The 27,795-nt window shown below is 34.9% G+C and overlaps 1 protein-coding gene across 1 annotated transcript; it reads left to right on the top strand.

Annotated features, from left to right (window-relative positions):
- Positions 1–501: 501 nt before the first annotated feature.
- Positions 502–27,795, top strand: LOC135195690 (peroxidasin-like; the record flags this gene model as incomplete). Its single annotated transcript, XM_064222085.1, is given in 15 exon segments — positions 502–595; positions 1,485–1,657; positions 6,373–6,606; positions 7,173–7,380; positions 8,690–8,882; positions 9,011–9,211; positions 9,419–9,535; positions 9,733–9,884; positions 10,968–11,142; positions 13,751–13,988; positions 17,026–17,143; positions 25,188–25,399; positions 26,865–27,069; positions 27,381–27,561; positions 27,667–27,795. Coding segments are annotated over 15 exon segments (2,630 nt in total), but the record flags the coding sequence as incomplete, so codon positions are not given.

Genomic DNA, 27,795 nt, shown 5'->3' with positions numbered 1-27,795 from the left:
CTTTACAGTTCTTTTATTTTGCTTGAATGAGAAGGTTTTTTTTCTTCTCTGTACAAGACTCCTCACCTCCCAGTCTTAAAAAAAAAAAAAAAACTGTTCTGAAAGAACTCGCCCAAAGTCACCTGCAAAATATTATTCATTGTTGGATAGTTAGCTATTTAAGACTTTTACATACATTCATCTGCTTCAACACAGTAAGTTCTTCCTTGGCAATCTTGTATTACCAGAATGGGAATTACTTATATCATAGGGCTTTAGAAGTTTTCTGCCAAAGAAAGAAATGGCTAATTTTGTGAAATCAGTCATATACCACAGATTATTTGTCAATCATGTGAGCCCCACAGGATTCTACAATCATGCGGTATTTGTGTGATTTAAAACAGATACAAAAAGATTTTGTCCGTGATGAACATAAAGACTGATGTGATAATAATTTTTTTATATATCTCAATATCTTTGTTTGAATAAGTGTTTCTTTAAAAACTTACTTTCTACTTTCAGCTGAGCCTCAGACACACATTGGAGATGAATTCTTACAATCGAGCTTTAATGAAGCTCACGAGCAAGTGGACAGGGCTGTTAATGACACAATAAGGTACAGTATGTTAGACTTATTGCTGCAAAGAAAAAAAATGGGAGCGTAATTACTGCTATCTTATGATGCTTTAAGGACTTCACGGTAAGTTTTTTTCTTTCACTGTAAATTAACATATATTGCAAGGACAGCTTTGACAGGAAATTTTTATTGACGGAATTTAATTTTTAGTTTTCCATATAGCATTAGGTAAATTGCAAATTGCTGTTACATATAACAAGTTTTTCCAATTTTTCTTATTATTGTAAATAGCATGTTTCACTCCAATAGTGGTATGACGCTATAGCACATTTGACTCATTTTTAGTAAATCTCTCTGGTTTAGGATACAAAAAACGACAAGCGTAAAAATGTTCACAGAAATCTTATTTGGCTAGGTCGTCAGACCCCCTTCAAGTAAAGTAAAACATCCATATCTTCCAAGTCTGCTATTCAGTAAAAGCTTTGGCCCTAAGCATCATAAAATCACTTTCAAGCTTCATATCATTACTGGCCCTCTCCTTTTTCTGTAGGTGTTCATTTTTCCTGTCTTTTTTTAGCCTAAGACAGATATTCACGGACATAGAACAAAATTGTAACATTCCTGCCGATTGCCAAGAGTTTTACCACCACCTCTTATGTGCCTTTAACTTTTCCATTTTCATGAAGTTAATTATAACCTTTTATGTTCTTGGTGATCTTACACTATAATGAATGGTTTTAAGTATCGCAATTTTTTGGTAGAGTTTTTCATTGACAACAGTTTGGATTCGTGTGTTCATGAAAACATTTGTCACTGGAATTTCGACATTACTGAAAAAATGATCGCACAAACACAAACCCTACCATTGTATCAGATGTCTTTGTCAATCAGCCAGACATGGTCTTAGAACGGTGAAATTCCTTTTCAGTCAGCTGTTCCAAAGAGAGCGAAACAGTTCACCAAATCCTCATGAACTGCTGAGAATATTTCGGTTTCCAACCGGAGAAGGAAGAGAAATTGCCAGAGCTGCTGAGAAGATTGAGCAGACCTTGAGGATCGTGAAGACTCACGTGGAATCTGGAATGGTTTTCAATTTAACAAGTATGAATCTCTTATATTTCCGTTAAGTAATGGAAGGTACTTAATTCTTTTCAGAGCTATGTTAATTAAAAGAACTTCAGATTTATAGAAGTAGAATTGTTCATAATCTGCCACACACGAGTGTTCAGTTCTTGGCAATTTAATGGTTTTATTGGCTCATTTCTGGTAAGTATATCAGTAGGGGTGCTTATGTAATCTCATGGGATTTTGGATGATAGGATGAAGTGATTACCTTGAATATATAGTGTTTTGGCTGGAAATGTGGCAGAAGGCCTGTATAACGTCACCTTGTAGATGCTTTTAGATTTTCATCTATAACTCGTTTTACAATTAATCTATGAAAAAATGTCATCAATAATGATTTATTCAATATAAAATAGCAAACACAAAAGTATGAGTGCTTTATTTTATTAAATACTACAGCTTGCGAGCTATAACCAATTTATTTTTAATTTTCCAATGTATATGTTCTACTTCTCAAATCATTTCCATTAGTAACAGACATCGGAATTATCATCTGAAAAATATGATTGGAAAATAATTTGTTCCCCAAATAATAAACAACAGCACACAAAGAGCTATTTGTCTTTATAATTATCTCCTGCAGTGTTGCCAGATAGGGCTGCAATCAGAAGATAAGACAACACTGGTCTCCTGTCAATCTTATATAAGTACTAACAGTATCCCCAAAAATATGAGTTATTTATGTTTTCCATGCTTGTAATTAATTTTTTCCAGGATTTATTACTAATTGTAACCGTGATGTTTTTCCATTATAGATTGTGAAAAAGAAAACGTGAGGAAGCAGAGAAAACAGACCAATGCAGGACAGAAATCACATGAGAACAAAATAGTTTACTATGCATCATATGGAACGGATTTCTTGGACAGTTGAAATGATTGTCGAAGGACAATTTCATATTATTGTACGGAAATAAATTTTGCATTAGTTCTCTAGCTGGAAAAATATTATTTTTTGTGAATTTGTTTAGTGTGCTTTGATAAAAGAAACGTTTGAATTGTGATGTATATTTATATATCTTTCTTCATTAAGTCATTTCCATAATGTCAAAGCATCCACATATTGTTTGTCATAGCTAGCTTTAGTACCGGTTTGTATAAGCCTACATCCAGCGAAACATCATGAAAGTGAGTTGTATACTTGTGTTTTTAGACTTGTTTCTATAAGCGGTAAAACACAAACTCTAATTTCGTCCATAACTGAGTTATAAGCTGACCATGTTGGGACAGTTTTGACTGATTTAGAAGTAGTTGATTTGATTTCATCATCACTTTTGGTTTCATGTAGTGCCACAGAACTTGTATCTGTACTCTTCTATGGCGTCTGGATTAATGGTCAATGGTAGGACTGTTGCCATCATCCAAATTACATCACCTGCCCAGTAGGATTCTAAGACATTTTCTCTACAATATTTGCTTTGGTTGATTAAGGGATTCTCTGGTCTGCATCCTTTAGGAATTGCACATGGAATGACCTCAGCCAGGGAATGAGGAATGTTCCTTAGAGACTGAATTGAAGATGGCCCTGATATTTTGATGGCAGTAGGGGCATCATTAGTTGATACAGTTCTCGTTAGAATACTAGCAACTTGAAGAAGGATTCACATGTTCTTCCCAGTATCTTGATATAATTCTTCTGCAGTAGACATTGCAATGTCTGTTGCTGCTTCCAGTGAAACTCGTTGGGGCTTCCCTACCAGATTGGGATTACTGAATACAATACCAACACTTTCCAACTCCTCTACATGAGTTTTGATCTCCTTTCTATTTTTCATTTGTGCTTCATTCAGTCCATGATCAGATGCAATTCTTCTGTAATGCTCTTCTATTTTCTCCATTGTTGTCACATTATCATCTTTGAGGAATTCAATCAGTGAAGACAAAAATTTCACATTAGTAGCTTAACTTGAAACACAGTTTTGTTGCATCCTCTCACCATGGTTATATTTCGGTCACAACACATTCACATGTACATTCAACACTGATATATGATGTCCTTTGCATGAGGGTCTCCTGGGTTGATGCAATCACTCAGACGAATTTTCAGTATTTCATTGCTAGATAAATCAACAACTTATTTCAAGCGAGTTCCTGCTGAATCATTCCGTAATCATATATAATTTATCTCTTTGTGTTCCTTGTTCATTGCAAAAATGCACTTACTTGGGCGTGTGTGATCTTGTGTAGCTTCTATCTACATCTTCCTGACTAGAGGAGGAAGGTGATGGTTCAAACTCTTGCTTTTCATACATCCTTTGTGAGTACATTCTTTTTAGCAATGTGAATGCCATGATGCATTTCCATCTTTCAGTTCTTCAGGACCAATGTGTTTTTTTCGCACACAACCTAATATGTTTTTCAAAGTTCTTTGGAATCACCAAAGGAGATGCAGTAAGTAAAGTTTACGTAAGGTTTTCCTTACGTAGGTCTACTTTTAAAACACTTTCGATATGATGGTAGGTCTACTTTTAAAACACTTTCGATATGTGGATACTTTGACGTTATGGAAAAGAATTAATGAAGAAAGAGATTTAAATATATATCACAGTTCAAACACTATTTTTCTCAAGTACTTAAAAACTAAATACGCTACACATATTCACAGCAAATAATATTTTTCCACCTAAGGGCAAATTGAAAATGTATTTTTGCACAATAATATGAAATTGTCCTTTGATGTTCATTTCAACTGTCCAAGAAATCCTGTCAGTACTATGCATAGTAAACAATTATGTTCTCATGTCTTTTCTGTCCTGCATTGGTCAGTTTTCTCTGCTTCCTAATGGTTTTTTCACAATCTGTAATGAAAAAACACCGCAGTTAAAATTAGAAATATATCCTGAAGAAACAATTATAAGCGTGGAGTGAACAACTCATATGTTTGGGGATACTGAAGTACTAATATATGAATGACAAGAGACCAGTGATGTCTTATCCGTTGATTGCAACCCTATCTGCCAACACTGCAGGAGATAATTACCAAAAATAGCACTTTGTGCGCTATGTTGTTTTATCATATGGCGAACAAGTTATTTTTCAATCATATTTATCATATGATAACTCCAATGTCAGTTACTAATGGAAATGCAATGAGAAGCAGAATATATATGGTTGAAAATTTAAAGCATTGGTTATAGCTCGCAAGCTGTAGTATTTATGAAACTAACGCTCTTATACCCTTTTGTTTGTTATTTTCTATAGAACCAATCGTTATTGATGACATTTTTTCGTAGGTTAACCCTTAATGATTTATAGAGGAAAATCTAAGACTATCTGCATATTGGCGGCCATCTTGGATTGGACGTCATACAAGGCTTCTGACACATTTTAAGCTAAAACACCAGGTAATATGTTAGAGTAAACCATATCTGCGATGTATTCCAGATAGCCATTCCTTCCCCTTACTCAAACTCCCACGAAGTGATATTTTGTGACACATGCTCCTCTACTATATGCTTGATTTTATTAACTGTATATTAAAATGAGATATGTATCCATATACTTTACTTATTTTATTGTACAACAGTGGTTGTTGGTAAATAATATACTCAATGTTTACACTCGTTATTATCCCGCCCAGGCCAAGCCTCTCTTTCCACTATCGCTTATACAACTGTGGTGATGAAGAATGAAGATATAGTAATTTGGTTCGGTATTTGAGGTGGTACTTAATCAATCTGTCAAATATCATCATCAATTTTGACATTATGAGTACAACAATCTTAATAATGAGAACAGTAATTTAAGAATGACAAGGAAATAAAATATACAGTGTGTGATAATGTTTACTCCACCACTTTGGTATGTACGTTGCACTACATTTGTCCGAGCTTCAGGACAATACAAAATGTCCCTAGGATCATCACTTGCCTTCTCAACCCTCTTTCATATTACCATCATTTGCGATGATATAAGTACACTGTAATAATATTGATAATTGGATAATTAGTGCATGATGAGTATGGTAAGCTTATTGTACTGAGTAGTTCACCATCAGTTAAGTAGCTCCTTGCTTAAAACTAGGTAGCAGAAGTAGTATTTGAAAATAAGTATTTGAAAGAAGAATTAGTTTTGTATCATATTCATCTCTAAACACTAAGTAGACCCCTGGAGCATTACATTAATATGCATTAATTAGAGAAGGCAAGCAATACATATAAAACTTTGATGATTTGTTGTTTCAGTTTATCATGTACTATCCAATACCTTAATGTAAAAGTTTGAAATTTTCTTTAATGTGGGATTGTTATTCTAAGGGGTACCATGAGTATATAGAGTTTTACCAAAGACTGGATTGCAAATTATCAACTTATCCAGTACATCTTTTTTATGTTGTTTTGAACATCTTTATGTGAACATAATAATTAATGATGCAGATGATGAAATTCCTCATGTATATGAGTAAAAAGTAGGTGAATGAAGTAAAGTTCTTCTATAGGTTACAATTAGGTAATCTCACTTAAGCTCTTTTGCATGTCACAGTCATGTAACTCTCACCTGAGTTCTTTTACTGAATACAGTTATGTAACTCTCACCTGAGTTCTTTTACTGAATACAGTTATGTAACTCTCACCTGAGTTCTTTTACTGAATACAGTTATGTAACTCTCACCTGAGTTCTTTTACTGAATACAGTTATGTAACTCAGTTATTTTCAGATTACAATTATGTAACTCTCACTTAGTTCTTTTACAGGTTACAATTATCAAGACCTTCTTTCTCCAGAAAAGTTAATACTTCTGACAAATTTGTCTGGATGCTTGTCACACAGACGAACTGTTCATTGCTATGATATGTGCTTCCATAATAAGTATAGGACCATAGATGGCACTTGCAATAATCTACGGAATCCATTATGGGGGTCGTCCTTAACTGGGTTTAGGCGAATCCTTCCTCCCATTTATGAAAATGGGTTCAATACACCCATAGGTAAGTGGCCACTGTTATCGTTTTGCATGCGGTTTGAAAATAGAACCTATCGTAAGATTTGCTAAGCTATTTTGGAGTCTTGTGTGCCTAATCTGTCGCTTTTTGATTGCCCAGAAAAGAGAATATGTTGATAAAAGGAATTACAGGTGAGGTAGTCCGCGGTTATAGGTGGGGGTTCTGTTGTGACAGCTTGATGATAAGTGAAAATCGCTGATAACTGAAAATCTGCTATTTATGGCGCCGATAACCAGATTTTGGCGCTGATAACCGGTTAATGGAGCCTCTGTCTGGTATGTATTGGCGCCATAACTCTATTGTCGGCACCAATAACCAGAAATCAGGGCATTATGGCGCCAAAAATTGCGGATTTTTGGCGCTAGACAAGCACCGTTAAATCGGATCGCCGATAACCGAGTCTACCAATAACCTGAGACTGCCTGTAATACTAACTTGATATATGCAATGCTATATGTTATAGAAACAACGATTGGCCACAGTTATAAAGGTTAAGAAAACCAGTAACAATAAACTTGTCTCATAATTGTGCATCATATCCTCCTGAACAGGGTGGTCCAAAACTAAACGTTATCACGGGTTTTTCAAACCAAGTGCTAGGTTGGTATCCACTCGCATCATTAGCACTGAAGAAGTCTCTCCTGATCACCACTGTACACACATGCTGATGCAGTGGGGACAATTCTTGGATCATGACATTGACCATGCACTTCCATCAATATCTTCAGAGAGTTTTCATGATGGAGTCAGTTGCCAAAGGTGGGATTCACTGGTTTTAGTGTTCAAACTAATAATACATTAATGTTAACAATATCTGTAACAATTTTCTTTCATTTAGTAAAAATTTTTATTTCATAGTACTTATTCATATGTTCATGAATATACCAGCCTCCTCCGGAAACTTGTTTTCATCCGTGCATTATGTATCTTGTGTGATGGTAATAGTTGAAGACTTAGATAATTTTGTTTTAGTTGGTTTCCATTGTGTGTCTATTTATGTAATTCTACATGTTTCTCAATAACGTAGGACAACCAGTAATTTCAATCCTTACAATTATCATTATTTTAGATTCACAAGTATTTATTAACGTGTTTTCGAAGGATTAGATCATGGACCAGGCTTTGTCAGCTTCTCGTAAGCTAAGTCTGTGCTCAAGTTACTGAATTTACGTTGCTTTTGATAAGCTCTTTCAAGATTTTGTTTTTTTTTAGTCTCCAGCCACGATTCGTCTTGATAGATGAAAAAAGGGCTTTCTGTCTGATCAGTATTTTAGGTTTTATTTTCAACTTAGCTACATTTGAGATTTGTCAAAAGTGGGTTAACTTTGCATGTTTTATGGTCGTTACTTTGGCCACTACTTTTGTGAGGTATTTTGACATTATTCTTTTACTATTTTCTCATGTTGCTGAACCTATCAGATATAACAATCTTAAGGTTACAGAGGAATTTAGTAGTTCATGTCATTCATCCCTTAAGCTTGGAAATCTTTTCCTTCTTTTTTGTCTCTTTGATAATTCAATCTACTTTAGAATGAAGACAATTTTAAACACTCATTCGTGATGTAATAGAGATGGATTTAAAAAATTATGTCTGTCTAGACCTCATAACCGGAAGCCAACTTGGTTGATTCTAAAGATGTATCCTAATAACTTATTAACTCAAGTATTTTGTGTACAACAATTTACCGTTGATATCTACGATGTCTGTATTAATTAACTGTAAAAGCCTGGCATTTATTTTTAGATTCATTAGCTCAGTTGGTGAAAAAAGAGGAGGAAAAAAGTCCTAGGTTATTTTTAAAAGGAAAATACAAAATTTACACTAGTTTATATTATATTAAGGTATTTTTGCTTTGATAATCATAAGCACGATTTTATGAATAAATGGTATTTACACATTAATTCTGTGTGTATTTAATATTTATAGATAAAGCTCATATTATGATGATATTTTCTCAACAGTTTGGACCTGTCCCTTTGAAGTAATTCCAAATTTTGTAGCCCTTGGAGTATTTTTCTTATACTTGTATAACAATACCATTTATGAAAGCCACAAGTGTATTTCTAGGTCATGTGACTATGCTCCGCCATGCTTCCCAATTGAGATCCCACCAGATGACCCTCGTATTCGTCATCATCGTTGCATGGAATTCACAAGGTCCTCTGGAATTTGTGGTTCAGGAATGACATCTGTGTTTTTCAATACTGTGTTACCAAGGGAACAAATTAACCAGCTCACATCTTATATCGATGGCTCTCAGGTACTGTACCATATAATCATGTACAGTATTTATTTTTACAATATTTGGACCAAAATATCATTTATGTTGTGTCAACTTCCAGATAGAATCAATCCCTCTCAGGAATGATAATGATATGTTTATTTCAGGTATATGGGTCAAGCGCAGGAGAAATGAGGTTACTCCGTAATTTGACAAATAACATTGGCGACTTACGCACAGGAATTTTAATGTCCTCAGGAAAACCCCTCATGCCTTTTAGTGATGGTGCTCCAGTAGACTGTCGACGAGACCTGAGTGAGAGCGCGATTGACTGTTTCGTAGCTGGTGATATTAGGGCAAATGAACAGGTTAGGGTTATTTTTATTCTCATAAACTTTTTCATATTCTATTTATCATATTTCTTTGAATTACATAATAAGTGTGGGAAAGTAGAATCACATAAGAAAACTCACAAACTTTGCTATAGTTTAGAAGAATGAACCAGTACAATCTGCGCTATGGTTAATAGAATTTATTACATATTTTAGAATAAATAATCATAATTTTTCTTTCAGTCTGGCTTAACTGCAATGCATACACTTTGGTTCAGAGAGCACAATAGAGTTGCTCAAGCAATGAGAGAACTTAATCCACACTGGGATGGAGATATGGTATTTCATGAAGCAAGAAAGGTTTGTAAAATTTATACCCTCTAATGCGTTACACATTCAATGTATTGGTTAACATTAGCCAGTAATTAATTTTATGAAACTGGAAATTACATGGGAACATTCAAAACGACTTTCTTTATGACATTTATGGCAATGATTTTAACCACAGTTATTGGTTAAAGTTTGGGGAATATTCCATTTCTTTACATTTTTTCCAGGTTGTTGGTGCTGAGATGCAACACATTACTTATACACATTGGATGAAGCACATTTTAGGTCCACAGGGAATGGAGATGTTAGGGGAATATAAAGGCTATGATCCATCCATCAACCCTACAGTTAGTAATGTGTTTGCTACTGCAGCTTACAGGTAATTAGCCATTTCATCATCTTTTTTATGAAAAGTTTCAATTATATTAAGATCATACTCTTGTATAGGAAGGGCACTGGTGGAAGTTTTCTGTTATATAATTTTAGGATAACACCATGGGTTGAAGATGTGATAACAGAAGTTTATTGAAAATGCTGAGAGGGCTAGTGATGACAAATGCAAGTTGAATAGAGTAGTGAAGGAGTTTGATAGTGAGTAAAAAAAAGTAGTTAAAAAATTAAGATTAGGTAAAAATCAAGAAGTCGAGAGCTTTGGGGAGGGAATGTTACAGGCGGTGGTAGAGCGAACGATGAGGTGAACTGTAACTGAGGTAGAGAAGTTAATAAGAGCTCTCAAAAACTTTTGCAGGAGAAGAAAGAGCCTAATGAAGAATCAGATTGTAAATTGGGTTATAAATCCAATTCGTTTTTACTTGAGTGAAATATTTATTCCTGATATAAAAAAACAAGCTACATGGAATAAGAAAGACAGATGTGTTAGAAATGTAGTCATGAGTAAGATGTCTTAAGAAAGTTAGTATGGGTGAAAATAGAGATCTTAGAGCTTTGAGGTGGTGTAGTCGTGTAGAGAAAATTGGTGTGAATAAACTCTTTCTATCTGTTTCTGTCTCTGCCATCATATTGAATATATACTCTCAACAACCTGTACTGTTGGACTCCACCATTTTTAAGATCACATGGCATAGGTACTGTACATATAAACATTTGATCTACAAAACGTCACCATTGATCACATGCTCTTACAGTATACATTTTTCCGTTTTTAACATTATCTATAAGCAAAGTGGAGATATGGATTATTTTATGTCTATAAACTTAAGCAGTCAAATAGAGCAGCATGAAGACTGTTTGAACTAAATCCTGCTATCTTTAAAAAATTCTCCATTTCTGTTATGTAAGCCAAGTTATCTAGTACTCAATTTTCGGCAACACTGATGTAGCTGCACATTACATACACTCAAGAGTTTATGTGTAACATGGTCTGAAGCTAAGGTGTTAGTTGTAGCTACCATACAAGTTTTTTTGTGATACAGTTCCATCAGTATTTCCTTGAAAATTTCAGGTTTGGGCACTCACTTATCAACCCAATCCTTCATCGCCTGAATGCTACATTCCAGCCTATAGCTGAAGGCCATTTACCTTTGCACAAGGCTTTCTTTAGCCCTTGGCGTATTGTACAGGAAGGAGGTATTGACCCTCTACTTAGAGGCCTTTTTGCCACTCCAGCTAAACTAAAGGTGAGGCATACATAATTTTTTTAGTACATGTATACACATACTTCTAGCAATGTAATCAATGTTAAATCCATATTTAACATCTCACTTTAATCATTTTATGTTATTGTGATAAATGTGTGGTAATTTGCTGAACCTAATTCAGTTTTAATGTAACATTTTAAGTATAGGTAAAAGTTAAGTAGCATAAATCGTACAGGAAAGAGGAAATGAAATAGAACAATATCACTGCGTTAATATTGTTTTCTGTTCGATGCAGTTTACTGCACATCGTTTGGCGATATTAAAAAAACTAATTTAAGTATAATGATCACTTTGGTATGAAGGAACAAGAAACTAAGAAGTTATTATGAGGAACATTTTTATTCTTCCCCGGGATAAATGGTGCTCTCTTTGGAAGAAGATCCCTAAGCTCTCTTCCCTCAATTTGTTATGAAACTTACATTTAACTTAGGCATCAATGTGCGATGGCAGGGATGGGAGGAGTTCCTCATTGGACAAGTGGTTTTCGCACTTGGTTGCCAATCCGGTGTTCCCAAGTTCGATTCTCAGCTCTGCCAACGTGGAATCAGGGGAATTTATTTCTGATGATAGAAATTTATTTCTCGATATAATGTGTTTCGGATCCCATTATAAGCTGTAGGTACCGTTGCTAGGTGACCAATTGGTTCCTGGCCACGTGAAAATATATAATGCTTCAGGCCATCCCTAGGAGAGCTGTTAGTCAGCTCAGTGGTCTGGTAAAACTAAGATAAACTTAGGGATGGGAGGAGGCTTCTCATTTTAAGACAATCGTTTTTGCATCCAAAATGTATTGTTGATTAGAATATTTTGATTTTCTACGAATACATTCTGATAAAGATAGTGCGTAAGCTAAGAAACTGTACATAAATTTTTTATTATGCCCACTTACTACTCAAGGATACAGGGCAGTTTAGAGCTTATGGTGTGAGTTGGATCCCGTTAAATAGGAATTGGAATTGGAATATAAAATTAGGCTAAAGAACAATCGCTGAGACCTATGAGATCATTCAGCGCTGAAAATAATGTTGAAATAATTTTTAGGAAAGGAAGAAAGACAATATATACAGAGGTATAGTAAAAGGAATTAAAGGAGTAGCAACCAGGTGCTGAAGGAACACTGCAAAAAGCCTTACATAATGCCTAAAGTGCCCCGCATGAGACACACTGACGGGGAACTATTAACTTGGCATGGTCTCACCTGTTAGAGGGTTAATTGGCAAAGTGGTAAGGACACTAGATCTTGTTATGATGGAATTTAAGTTTGTCCAGATTTTGGAGGCGGCCAATGTGCAGTATAATTAGAGCAAAGGCAACATTGGTATTCCACTATCAGAGAACCTGAAGATGATCTGAACTTTCAGTTCACCATATTGATGAATCAAATAAAGTTAAATGGAAGAGTGACCCACCAAATTCTGTGAAATTACTTTCACAACTGGTTCCTGGAAGTGCAACCACTGCAACTAAGGCCATAGCCTATATGAAAATTATTGGTGCTGTGGAAAAATTAATGAGAAACCAAGGAATATTCAAGAGGACTGTGAACTGGTACATGGAAATATACAGAACGTTAATGGAAACTAGGAAGTTTCCTCCCTTGGGTAGATGAAGAAATAGGTCACCGAGAGGGCTGTGGTGAATAACTGGCCTCCACCCAGTTTCATTGTGCTTTAACATGACATTAATTTTGTGATCTTGATTCTCTAGAGTAGAAATAAGAGATGAATTAGTGAAGGTCTCTCAAAATAAAGTAACCCATAACTCGGCTTCAGAACTTTAAATACTTACAAATTTCCTGAAGTGTTTTGCCAGAGATGTGGCATGCAACATGATTTTTACTGAAATGAAACAAATGACCCTTGTCATTGCTTGTGTCTCTTCCACCATGATTCGGCCAGATTTTGGTTCTTGTGGAATGAAGATTAACAATACTCTTGAGACTGGTGAGCTGACTGTGAGAAGTAAATTCTGCGCCATGCCTCATTGCAGATCAGGAGTGGAAGAGACAATGGTAACAAAATAAAGGTGTTGTCAATTCATTTTGGAGAACTGAACCTCAAGAAGTCTTACTTATATAGCTGTCTGAGGCAGTTCTATGGAATTTGTCTAAAACAATCCGTGTAAAAATAAGATGTATCTAAAGCAGTTTCTCTGAACAGTTTGTCTATAGTAGTTGTGTAAATTGCAATGAATCTAATACGATTTGGCTACAATTTTGCTACTAAATGAAAATAACCAGAAGTGCATTAGGCTTTTTGATAAATCTGGGTGAGTGCGAAAATAGAAGACTGAAAAATGAGCCGAATTTAATTCAAAATAAATATTTACTAAAAGGAATTCCGTAAAAGCTAAAAGAATTTCATCTAAAATTAATTTGCTGAAAAGAATCCATTAAAAGTTAAAAAGAAAGGTTGTTGGCAATTCCACGTGCATAATAAGCAATATTAATTATTTGAACCTTGTTGAAACTTTATTGTTTCTGTAAACACTTGATAAAGTTATATAAATTGATGCTACATTCACTGTTTGATGCTGCACTTTTCAATTTAATATAATTCAAATTACAGTGGAAAATTTTTTATTTTAGATACCTGGGCAGTTCCTGAACACGGAGCTCACAGAAAAGTTATTCCGTGCAGCTCATGAGGTAGCACTTGACCTTGCGTCACTGAATATCCAGAGAGGTAGAGATCACGCTCTCCCTGGTTACACTGAGTACCGACGAATTTGTAACCTTTCTGTACCTGAAGACTTTGACGAACTAGCTGACGATATATCTTCAGTAGAAATCCGTGAAAAACTCAAACAGCTGTATGGTCATCCAGGTAAGTGACAAAATTTTTAGTCCATCATTCATCTAAGTTAAACTGAGTTGATGTTTTCATTTGTACTAAGTTATAATACTGAAAAGAAATAGGTACTTTAGGTTGTTTGGCGCAGTTTCCCCATTTCATTAGTATCTTTTCTATTTATCTTGCTGATGTGATTCCTCCCTCCCACTCTAAAGTTATGCCCTGCTGTCCTTCGGTCTGTGAATTTTCTACTTTACACAGTGCGCAAACACTGAAGTACACAGAAATGTAAATTTGTGATGGATATGTTTACTAAATTGTTGCCAGCATAACATTTTAAACAGATTATAAATTGTGCTTCATTATTTACATGCTGATGTGATCATGGGTTACCTTGTTTACTTTACCCTGAAACGAAAATTTTGCGTTTATATATGCATAGTATAGAATAAGAGGCCAAAGAAAAAAAATCCTAGATTATAGTAGCAGCTATAATGGTACAAGAAGTAATTAATTGTTTTTGCCTATTTATTAACCTGTAGACATACAATACAATATTCTTTCGTTTTTTTTTAATTTTTCCCATAACTGCATTGAGGTTCTCTACTTGTGATGGTCAGTAAGATGGTCTTTTGATTTACAATGATTTTGTTTTTGATCATACACTGAAGTAAAGAGCAGATTAGTGGATCAACTTAGCAATTAGCAAGTCCAGTTTCCAACTTCTCGGTGATATATATACTAGTACTGGAGAAACAGCCTGTTAGTCCCCATTTACAAAGATAAAGGCGATATCCAAGATTGTGCCAACTATCGCGGCATAAAACTGATGGCTCATACCTTGAAAATTTATGAAAGAATAATAGAGGCAAGGCTAAGGGATGAAACATCTTTAAGTGAAGAACAGTTTGGGTTCATGCCAGGAAAATGAACAACAGATGCCATCTTTGTATTGCGACAAGTCATGGAAAAATATAGAGAAAAAGGAAAGAAACTACAACAAGTATTTATAGATCTTGAGAAAGCATATGATCAAGTGTCTAGGCAAGAAGTCTGGTGGTGCATAAGGGAAAAGGTGTCTCAGAAAAATATCTGAGGATTGTAAATGATATTTATAGAGAACCAACAACACAGGTAATGGATGTGATAGTGGCTGGAGTGAAAGATCAGGTACCTTGGAGTGTACTCTTTGCAGATGACATAGTGTTAGTAACCGCCAGTAAGGAAGAAGCAGGCAGGAAATTGGAGTTGTGGAGAAGTGCGTTGGAGACAGAGGCCTAAAGATAAGCAGAACAAAAGCTGAATATATGTGAATGAATGGAGGAGACCAAGGGGGAAGCATCAACTTAGAACAAAAAGAAGTAAAAAAAGATACATCCTTCAAGTACCTTGGGTTGTGCGTCACTGATTGTGGTGGGATGAAGGAGGAAGTTAACCACATAATACAATCAACTTGGTGCAATTGGAGGAAAACATCAGGTGTGCTATGTGACAAAAGATTTAATGTAAAGCTGAAGGGAAAAATGTACAAGAGCATTGTTAGACCTGCGTTGATGTACAGTTGTGAAACATGACCCTTCAAGAAAGCACAGGAGAGAAGGATGGAAGTGGCAGAAATGAGAATGTTCCGTTGAATGTGCGGAGTGACAAGGAGAGACAGGATAAGGAATGACTTTATAAGAGGGACGGTGAAAGTTACAGAAGTATCAAAGAAGCTGCAACAGAGACGATTGCAATGGTTTGGACATGCGGGAGAGGAACGTGAGTGAGGTAATGGTGCATGATCGCAGAAGATGGAGAAGACAGCGACCCTATATATGGATGGGAAAAGCTGAAGAGAAAGAAGTAGGAGAAGACTGTATGTAGAGTTTCACAGCCACTTTTTAAAAAATCATCAGTGTATAAAATAGGATTCTTACACAATTCACTCATAAATTAAAGTTCTGGAGAATGTAAGGCGACTACTAAATATTCTTAGAAGTGTGTCATAAGAATTTAATGTATTTCATGAAGGATTCCCTAATTTTCTACATAATTTTCCAGTTCTGTTAATGGCAGTTCTACTGCCATTGTTCGAGATCAGTTTAGTTATAAGTCCTGCATTGTATAGCTTTTATTGCTAATTCTGATGGTGACTTGATGTTGTAAGCGTTTTCTTTTCTTTTTTCACATCTTCAAACATAATTGTAAAGAAAGCTTTAGATCCAAAAAAGTTGCTTATTCCTTGCTGCTGTTATTTCAGTACACTGTAGGAAAGTGCGGAGTGTCTTAATGTCTTTGCATTTTTTCCTTCTTTCTAGTGAAAATCTTCCAGCATGGGACTGTTAATAGTAAATCTCCATTGTACTGTGCTTCAGTCATTTTCTCTTCATCTTCCTTTTCTATTTAGCTTCTTTATGAAATTCTCAAAATCAGTTGCATTTCCAGTCAGTTGTGCCACAGAATTTAAGTAAATATTAAGGTATATATAATAATGAATTACGTAAAATTACTGCCGAGATTGGTGTTCAGAAATAGCGTTATGTGCCTCTTCAAGATAAAATAATCATGAATAAAGTACACCATATCTGAGCTGTTGTTTTCTTTTGAAATTTTAAATATTTTTGTATTACTTTCATTGGTGGCCTAAGTATCATTCAGCTCGTTTTTGCTATTCCTGCAAAGGCTCCACTCGCCGACCTGTTGACCTGCTGGTTTGATTGCCAGTACCATAATCCTCTCTTATCATTTCTTGCTCGAGCTGTAAAATCGTTTCGTCATATTTTGATATCTCTTTTGTTTATTCATTCTGTCATCAATATATCTCATCTCGCTAATCTTCGAAACTACAGCACAGTATTTGAAAAGAAAGCTTTGAGAAGAAAACCGCATGCTGTCTGGCACTGTATGTTAAATCCTGATAGGAAAATTCAAAACCTGTTGCGTATGATGTCAACAAGAACAGATGGCCAGAAAACATAGCTTCTATTTTACTGTTTGTTAAGAAGTAACTGGAGTTTTTAATATATATTTTCCTTTCCACAACTCACGTATTAAGGATTCAGGAAGCATTTTTCCATACATTTTGTAGGTAATGTTGATGTGTGGGTTGGAGGATTATTAGAAGATCGTCTTGATGGAGCACGAGTGGGGCCAACATTCCTTTGCTTACTTGTAGAGCAATTTAGAAAATTACGTGATGGTGACAGGTAAGATTACAATCTTCAGTTCCATTTACTCTAGAGGCTTAAGTTAGCCTTATTTTTTAAAAGATATTTGCCATAAATGTGTGATAAGAGTAGGCAATGATGAATTTTATCTTCAGAAATTTCTTTTACAATTTACGAGCACTTATTCGTATAGTAAATGAATAATGCTCAAAAGATCATTAGTCCTCATATCAAGTCCAGCAAGATGTATTTATAGGGAGTAGCAGCACTCAAAATAGAAATTACTCTAGTTTATGCTAGAACTATATTTTCTATAGGGTAATGGTAAGCATTGCTAAGGTGATATGGGAGACAGTTCAAAGGATCAGACCTCAAGTTAAAGTTTAAAGAATAGCAAATTTTCTATGAACAAGTGCTTCTAAGCTAAGGGTCCAATCACCATGTTCCTTTCCAAGATGCAGGGTAAAATAAGCTTAGTGGCAGATGTATGAAGATCAACAACACAATCTTTGTCAAATAGGAATTATAAAATTTTATGTATATAGTTTTTAGTTGATTATTTTGCTTTATATTTCTACAGTAAAAAATTTATATAGTTGTAATTTTCGGTAACGTGTCATTATGGAGTCTTTAGTATTACATTCCACAATTATTTCGTTTCAAATTGTTTTCTTATGTCCTAAGGCAGATCCTAACTGATTAAAAAAGTAACACTATTGGCAAGTTGAAGCATCAGGTATTGATCTGTAACATATGCATAATGAAGCAAGTTCTAAGAAAATTGAAATCACTGCCTTATTTTCATCTTACCTCTGTAAAGATTCCTGTATCATTGTCAAAAGAAAATTGCAAAATGTTGATTAAAATGTTGAATAGAGTTGAATTGGCTCAGTCGTTCCACATTTTCGTTGAAGTTTTTCTATTGTGTAATTTTTATCATTCGCAGAGAGAGAGAGAGAGAGAGAGAGAGAGAGAGAGAGAGAGAGAGAGAGAGAGAGAGAGAGAGAGAGAGAAACAAGGACTTCTGTTACGCCTGTTACTAAATTAACATGATAGTTTACTATTATTATATATAATAAGCTTGGTGAATTATCAGGAAAATGCCTTTCTTTTTCTCAATACTATACTTTTTCTCTGTATTTCTACCTTATCATTGTAAATTCTTCATAACTCCGCTCCCCAGTTATGTGGCAATCCTGGAGGGCTAGTTTCAAGTTGCATATTGTATCAGTTCCACCATGTTTACTTCTTTACCTCTGGAAATTTTAGATCCCTACATGAGGGCTTTCCATTTCCTTTAAAAAATTCAGTTGTCAATAGGTTTATTTTTCGTATTTTCTTAGTCGATTTTATATTGAATCATTAGATTTAGTGTTGCATATATTTCTTTATTTTATTTTTATTTTTGGTACTAATGTATTGAAACCTGGCCTATAACCTCACATTTATAACCAGAATCCAAGTCAGTAGTTCTACTTCACAAACGTCATCCCCATTGCTAGACCGTTCTTCTCAATCTGATTGCAGGAATAGCCTCTCTTGCTCACAATTGTACTACTAGTGTTTGTTTCAATCGCTTCTTTGGTTTCCAAGTGCAAATTTTTTTCTCCTGTGTTCATTGTCAATATATCTTTGTTTATAAAAAATCTCCCGTTCTCTACATGCTCAAATCACCTGAGCATACCCTTCCCTGTGAACTTCAAAATATCATTCAGTTTCAGTCTCTTTTTTTCCCCGTAGGGGGTAGTACCGTTAGTGCACCATATGCGGTGCACTGTATGCATTACTTAAGGTTATTTGCATTGTCCTTTCGGCCCCTTGCTGTAACCCCTTCCATTCTTTTTACTGTACCTCCATTCATATTTGCTTTCTTTCATTTTACTTTCCACCCTCTCTTAAAAATTGTTTCATAGTGCAACTGCAAGGTTTCCCTCCTGTTACACCTTTCAAACTTTTCTACTCTCAATTATTCTTTCAGCGCTGAATTATCTCGTAGTTCTTAGCACTTGACTTTTGGCCAAAATACCAATCCATCCTTATGATATTTCCATCAGTCTAATCCTTTTCATCTCAGCTGAATTAGTTGGATTTTAGTATGCAAGGGTCTGAGACTTTTGGTCGTAAGTTAGAACTGGTCTCAATGTTGATGTATACTGGTATTGCTTCACATTGTATTAATATTCATTAGGGGTATAGAAGGTGGCGAATATAAATAGACGTGATAATTCTGTTAGATCTTTAAAGCTGGGAATCGATGTCATTAACAAACATTATTTCAAGATATTTTTTATTTTTACCCTTATAGTGAACTTGACCTTTGACAAATTGTTATCTTCTGTAGATATTCGTGTAAGCAGCATCTGTTTGTTTTTCCAATTTAATGTCAGGATGGCTTTCCACTCTTCCAAAATATTCTTTTGTAATTGTGCGATTGCATTGCGCATCTGTATGAAGTACGTCAAAGTTTTGTTATATATTTTCATAAGAATATGTCGAATCATAATCATGAAAGAACAATGGCGTGCATCACTTTCAAAGCGTGTCTACATTTATATTTTATATTTTGCTATACAGTATAAACTGCTCTCTGCATATTTTTGCCCTTGTACACAATCAGATGTTTTTCTTAAACCTAAAAATACAATGTACTCATCTTTATTGTATTTTTTTAAAGATAATTTCATGGGTCACTCTTGCAAATTGAGAACCTCTTTGCCTTCCACCATAGGCTATGGTTATACACATCCTTTCAATAGTGTTTCATGTATTGTCTCATATATCTTTCCATGTATCCTCTCTTATACCTTCTAGGCATAGAGCATAAGTATTCCACCATAGTGAGAATCTGTTCTAATCACCCTTCTTGTTAGTAGGTTTATTAAACCACTGTTTTACTTATACATTCCATAACATCATTATCATTTTCATCATAAATGATTCGATGTCAAATTTTCCCTTTATAGGAATAGTAATAAGTTCTCTCCACTTTTTCCTGCTTTGTCCTGTTACTGCATAACTTCTAATGAGGTCTAGGGCTTCATCTGTTCCCATTTTCCATAATTTCCTGGGCCAGCCAATAGCTCTCCGTCCTGTTACTTCCATATCTATTACTATTCTGACCAACTGTTTCTCTCCTTCCTTTCCCCTTCTTGTCCAAATCATCTTAATCTGGGATCTCATTTTTTCCCCAACTTCTTTATACTGTATCTCTTCACCAATTCCTCGTTTGTAAAGTAAGACCTCATCTTACTCCAGTGTCTTACCATTCTATGGTCACATCTTTTCAAAATCTCCAATTTCTTTGGCAGTCCCGTGTTTTCACTGATCTTTCACCTCTTGCTTTACAGTCCGGTGTGTCCCAAAGTTAACAGAAATGCTTTTCCTCATCTATGACCTAACCATCTGTCACAGCAGGGTCCTTTAGAGTCCTTTCTTCCCGTTTGTTCAACAGCAACCACGGAGTTACTTTCCTAATTATACTATTTCCTTTGCTTCCTTCCTGGTCACATTAAGCTTTTTTTCTTTAGGTAATGTTGAGCTTCAGTTCGCTCCTTTTTATTCCACTCTTCCATCTTTAAAGATTTCTACAACTCTTCTGCAGATTCTGCTATTGGCACCATGTTCCATTTCCAGAACTAATTTGTCTCCGCTTCCATCACTATGATAAACAGCAAAAGGTCCAGCCTTTATTTATGATGGTCACCAACATTTACCTTTAATTCCTATTTTACAACCACCACTGCCTTAACTGAGATCCGGGGATATGTTTAGTAACCTCACTAGCATAACGTGTCTCTCTGGTGACCTCTGACTTCGTAATGTCCATTTAATATTAGTCTCAGCATTCTGTCAAATGCCCTCCAAGATCTACAAATATATGGCATAATATCCTCTTCTTTATTTGGTAATTTTCCTGCAGTTATCTCATTGTAAAGACTGCTTCTGTTGATCTCTTGTCTCTTCCCAAATTTTCATAGTATGCTTAAGCATTGTTATTCATCCGTAATTTCCACAGCGCAGTGCATCCCGTTTTCATATGTATACTTTTACTGCAAGGATATTTTTTTCTGCGTTCTGGACCCATCTCTTCCATAATCAGGTTTCCATAATATTCTATTAAGCTTGCTGATGACTGGATGTCTACCTGCTTTTATTAAATCAATTGATATTGTGGATCGTCTTGGGTTTTTGACATTTTTCATCTTTCCTAGGGCTATATTAACATCTTCAGTTTTTAATTTTTTTCTCTTATACCATCATCCTCCATTTCATGTTCATTTTCTTCATTCAGAATGTTTTCAAAATACTGCTTCCATTGTTCTGATACCTCTGTTTCAACCTTAATTTCATATTCATCCTCTATATACTCTATCTTTTTTATATCTTTCCTCAGTATATCTAACTATGCTCTTCCATCACTACGTATACTCTTAAGGAAAGCAGTATACATCTGAAGTGAATCACAGGCTTTAGAATTCTTAATTATCTTGAGCGACTCTTGTTCTTTCTTGATGTGTCCAGTTCTTTCGTTAATATGTCTGCTGCCCTCAACAAAGAATTAAATATCGATTTTTCCCCTTACATCGAAATTTGGTATATTATCTCAAATATTTTTTACGCTCATGTTCTGTTTCTTTTGTTTCTCTTAGTTCCTGATCTTTGATGGCCCAAAAATCCCCTATTGGAATTCATGATAAGGCTGATACATGGGAATTCTAGCACCACGTTTTCTAACAATTTTGCAGATTTGTTAGGCAATTATTTTTTTTTATCAGAATATTCTGGGCTATAGGTTGTCACATTCTACAGTCTGAATTCAGTGACCAATGACACAGTTGAAAACTCTCCATAATGTTGTAACATAACAAGTTTTTGTGAGAATTGTATGAATTAGATGAATTATTACCGTATCTGCATATGAGTAAGAATTAGATGAATAATTAGCGTATATTTATATGTTCCGTTAATAGAACTCCATCCATAGCCTTCCATGTTCATGTTTTTACCTTTTCGATGATTTTAAATCTTCATGATAGACGTCTGATGCAGGGGCAAAAACTGCTTCCTTTCTTCAATTGTAAAGGCACCTAGAATGTTTTGTAGACCAATTCTGTGTTGCCAGACTTTTACATTTACATTTCCTGTTACTGCAACATTCTTAACATATGTTCTCCATCTTTAACTTCTTGCATATGCATATAAAATTGTTTAACTGTAATATAGCTGTCACCTTCAGAGTGGCTAATACTATTGTAAGAGTTCTGTAATTCAAGTACGTATTCCATTTTTCTATATAGCTCCGTATTTGCAATGACATTTACCCCATGTGGTGCTTTTCTTCCTCTCTTATGAAATGGCCGGTAGTCTGGATTTTAGTGAAATGTTTTTGGAAAGGGGCTATGGGCTACGAGGGACTGATGATTCGATGTCACTTCCTTTTGAATGATAGAGGTGCTTTCTAGCTAATGATGCGAATTAGAGTAAATCCTGGTTCATGACTGTGAGAATGAAAACCTTTATGTACTTTAAGAGAACAAAACAGTTATGGTGGCTATCCAACATACGTTTGGTCTTTCAAGAGGAGTCGTTATATTAATGAACACCCTTCGAGTATCTACAGAACCAATTCTTGCGAAGAGGCAGGTTAAGTGTTTTGCGATATACGTACTGAAAAAGGCAGAATATGTAAATATTGAAATTGAGAAATACTGAAAAAGTCACAATACGCTCAATGTTGAAGTTGGAAAATACTGAAAAAAGTCAAAATATTTTAAATTTTTAAAGTTGGTTTTTGGAGGACTGATTGAAATGAATGACTTGAATTTATGACTTATACATTGTATGTGTCAGATCATGGTACTTTACATGTTCTACAAGGACGGGTTAAGTGAATGTGGCAAACAATCAAGTGACTCATGGGGAGAGCACTCAAAGCAAAATCAGCAATCTCCCATTAGGTATGAGGTAAATTAAAGTTAGAAATATTAGTCAAGATACCTCTTTGACAGAAAGCCTTTATTTTAGATCTATCAAGCAATATAGTGTACAAGAACTCATTTTCATACAAGGATAAATACTAAGCTGCTGTTTAGTGAAGAAGTATATGAGGAAATTGGAAAGCACACGCACTTTTTAATAAACAGAAATAGTCTTATCCATCATATGACCCTTCCATTTTATGAAATTATTCATATCTATCCCAATACTCCTGGTATATCAGGACGTTAGTTTCCAACTTCATATTCACTGTTTGCGAGGCAGTAAGGGTATGAGATGGAAAGAAAATTCCTGGTTATTGATAAAAAGGCAGTTTATGTGGCCTCCATTCAGAAATGCCTTCAAGGTCTACATTATTAACATTACATAAAGTTAAGAGATATGTATTGAGAATAATTTTGTGTTGGTGAGGAGCGGAAGGCAGATACTGAAGAGTACAATAATTTTCATGTGAATCAGTAGGGCAAGAAAAGACTTGAAGAAATTACTTATGAAATAAAACAACAGTTTATGGGTAAGAATAGACCCTTGAAGGACACCAATGAACTGAGTATCAGGAAAGAGACAGATGCAGTGCTGTAAATTACCTCAAACTTAAAAGTACTTGATAAAAGTTTGACATTAATTCAGAGAGGGAGTAAAACCATAGCTAGGAGTTCAGCTATCTAAGTCATATGCCGAACTCCTAGATAGGATGACCAAATGAATGATATAGGATTGTAGATCACCTGTTGATGAAAGAGAAACCCAGATTTGCTTGTTTTGTTAATTGATTTTGCTGAAGAGAAAAATGAAATCTTAGGACTAAACAGTTTGATTTTGCATAGATCCCCTGCTTCGTTAGTGGCATTGGAATTCAAAACATGGCAAGATTCCAAGTGAGCCTTGTATAACCTCTATCTAGATATACAGTCATAGAGAAACCAAGGTTTGGATGGGAAAAGATACCTGAGTTATGTAAGGATACAAAAGCACGAATTATCATATACAATATAGTGATGTAAAAGAGCCATAGGTTGAAGATAGAGGATGTTGTTTCAAAGTTGTGGATTAACTCATCTGTTTAGTAATTTGTTTTATATCGTTAAGGTTATAAAGAGCAAAGCTTATCAGCCACCAGGATCAGTGCTAGAAAGGTTGAATCCCGATACAGATTAGACCTCTAAACAGTAGAGATTCAAGAGTTATGACAAGAAATCAGGTATTCACATCCTGAAGTGTAGTTATGAGACTTTCATGAACAGCAGGAACCAATAAAAATGTTAGAGGTAGAAAATAAATATTTGACCTACATGACATCAAATAAAGAAATATATACAATGGGTTTAATCGTTTACCTAGACTCACTTTTGCTCCAATAAGCAGAAGTGAACAAGAGGTATGTGGTGGGAAATACAAAAGAAGTAATAGTAGCTGTGCTTGACAGCTGGGTAACAAAAATGAGAGAAGTAAGGTGGCAATATACAAAGTGTATAATAAATATCTCGGACTTCAGAAAAATTAAAATTACAAGTTGTTCAGGTATTATTATTACTTGTCTAGTGTAGGCTAATGACCGAATGACACTTACTTTATAAAGTGTGGTTCTCTTATTTTAGACAGAAAACCTAACGAATACTGGAGGAAGGAAATCTTGAGCATACTTCAACACACCGGAAACTAGAGAGCACAAATAAGCTGAAATCAAACTTTAAAAGACTTTTCATCACAATGAGCTTTAATTCTTAATAGATTCAAACTTTAATTACGATTTCAAAGTGATATGTTGAATGAAGAAATAAATAGGCTGCTGTGTTCTAATATAATATATTTTCATGTGTGTAGAGATGATCCTATTAAGTAGGCATCATTTATAATTCTGTTATTATATTTTAAAGGATTTAAATTTTCTTATTAGACAGAAAAATTTTTTGATCTAAGAACTCTTGTATGGAAATTTCTTCAGACTTGTATATGTAGATTGCGATAAGGTGAATAATATAAAGACTGGGGAAATAGGGGTATATGCCATATTCAGTCATATATATGATAATAATGTTTTAATTTGCCATCTGGTTACTCCTGGTGGTTTTATTTCCTTTTATAGATTTTGGTACGAGAGTCCATCTGTGTTCACTTCGGAGCAACTGGCACAAATAAGACAAATTACTTTAGGCCGAGTGTTGTGCGATAATGGTGATGAGATCAATGATGTGACACCAGATGTATTTGTGTTGCCAAGAGAGCAGACTCCAGCTTTTATACCATGCAGTGATGTACCGATTGTTGACCTGCGCATGTGGAAAGAATGTTGCTCAGGTAAAGGATTAGATAACATTCAGTTTCTATGAGTATTTTCTACGTAAGTCTAGATATTTTAATGCAATGTGGGATCGTTGAGTCAAAATTTTATATTATTACTTTTATGAAAATTGCATCCGAGTTTGGTAAGTTTTAGTCGGGCATTATAAATGTTTTTAGACATAATTTTGTTAATACTCAAATGATTGTTTACTGATCATATTTATTTAATGATCATGAGAAAATTACATAGCATTAAGCATATAGACAGCCACAGAAATCTTTCAGAGTGGGATATAAATATTTGATGTACATACATAAGGCAGGGAAATGACAGGAACCCTTCATTTATAAAGATAGTGTTTGCAAGATGAAGAAAATGGCCATTGTTAGGTGGCATAGTCAGGGATGCCGTAAAAAAATTGAATTTTTTAATACAAATAGTAAAGTGACTCATGAGTACACCAACCTATATCAAGCAAGTTATTTTGCCAATGAGATGCTGCAGTTGTAGTCCAGGACAGGCAAGATCGCCATCTTGGTCATCTTCATTTTCTTCATGTAACTGAGTAGCGCAAAGGAATGCAGATCACACCAGTCTGAAGTGTGTTAGCAATGTTACTCAACACTGTCGAAAGTCCGTGTAACTTCAGGAAGCTTAATAATTTCTTTTGAAAGATTCGATTTTCATATAGAACTAATTCAACCTCAATGATGAAGCCATTTTTGTAATAACAAATAAGGAAAGTAGGACAAATGAGCACTCTTGCAATGGTGACAACTTTGAATGGGACTATGGGAAAAAGGCACTGCTAAAGGTATAGATGACAACTTTCACTGGAGTGGGACAAATAGCTAAATCATATTGGATTAAAAATGGAGTCTTAGATTTATATAGTGTAGCTTCAAAGTGCTGTCGCCAAATAATTTTGAGAAATGATGACCATTTATAGTAGGTGTAACTTGATGCTGTAAATATGTGGGAAGAGTTTCTGTTAGGCTCTAGTGATGGTTACCAAAGAGGTATTGGTTGGTTATTTGGGGATGTTGAAGAAACATGAGTCTCTTGATGCTAGCAGTGTATCAAGTGCAAAGCAGCAATAATGCTATGCTACCCTATTATGTATGATATGCATAGGATCCTCATGGAACAACCTTGAGGACATCTAAGGGGACTTCTTGTCTTCCCAACAGGATTACTAGCAAGATGTCCTTTTATATAAACATACCTTTCTACCTATTTCATCGTTCAGTTACATTCTTGTGCAGAATCATTTGATGTATTAAGGTGTTAATTAACAAAGGACTTTTGTGCAGTAATCCAGTCATTTTGGATATAGAACTTCTCAGTCAAACAATATTTAAATGGGAATATGTGCAGTGATATGACATATCAGGATGCTATTTATTTTTTATTTTGTTTCTTTTGTTGCAGGCACCTATATACTTACACAGTTTCTGATTTTGTCTTTTCTGATATTAGATTGTCGTAACTCGGGAAATTTTCACCGACTGTCAGATCCTGGTGTTCGTTTTCGACGGCAGACAGACTTTACCCATGTTGAAGACAGGGAACATGAATTAATGGGTATTGATGACGATGAACAAATTATCTTTCCGGAGTATTCTTCACCTAGAACTTTTAAATACAATCCAAGGAATTCCTCCGTTACATCAGAGAGTTCTTAGTATGTGTTTGTTAACGAAGTTTGTACTTTATGCTATATTCAGTTTGCAATTCATTTATCAAATTACATAGTTTCTCTGATTGTTGTAGTTTATTTAGTTGGTATTTTATATAACACTAATTAGAAACCAGTAAGAATGCTTCTTGGGAGAATGCATGGTGACGGTCAGCACTGCAGTTGATGTTGATTATCTTCGTTTTTTTTACAGTAATTCAGTCATAACCTATGCAGTCAGAAGGTTTAGTACAGTACAATATAGAATACTAAATATCTCATAGTATGTACTTTAATACCTTTTTTGATTTTTGCAGCCAACATTCTTACAGCTTTAATGGACTCTTGTCTGAAGACTCTTCTAATGAAAGTGAAGATGAAGAAATCATTGTTGATGATTTTGGAACTTACGAACAAGACATGACTGAACAACGAATAGAGGGTATTGAGGTCTTGGTTGAGCAACTCTCAAAAACAGTTATGGAGCTGAACAAAAAGGTATGTTCTCTGTATCTGCATTTTTTGTATTGTATATAAGCGCAATAAAATTTATGCAGTATTTGCCAACTACATTGTATGTAACTAATTATGTTTCTTTAACAGGTTGATACATTGGAAAAAATGTGTGATGGCAATATTCGGAAAAAAAAGATATGCAAAGATGAAGACGGTAGAGAACGCAGACAGAGGGAAATCTGGAAAAAAGATCCATGCACTTCTTGTAGATGTCGG

Source organism: Macrobrachium nipponense, chromosome 16, assembly GCF_015104395.2.
Source record: "Macrobrachium nipponense isolate FS-2020 chromosome 16, ASM1510439v2, whole genome shotgun sequence".
In the NCBI taxonomy this organism is placed as follows: domain Eukaryota; kingdom Metazoa; phylum Arthropoda; class Malacostraca; order Decapoda; family Palaemonidae; genus Macrobrachium; species Macrobrachium nipponense.
Note: the sequence above shows the minus strand (reverse complement) of the source record. Positions and strands in the feature narration are given on the sequence as shown.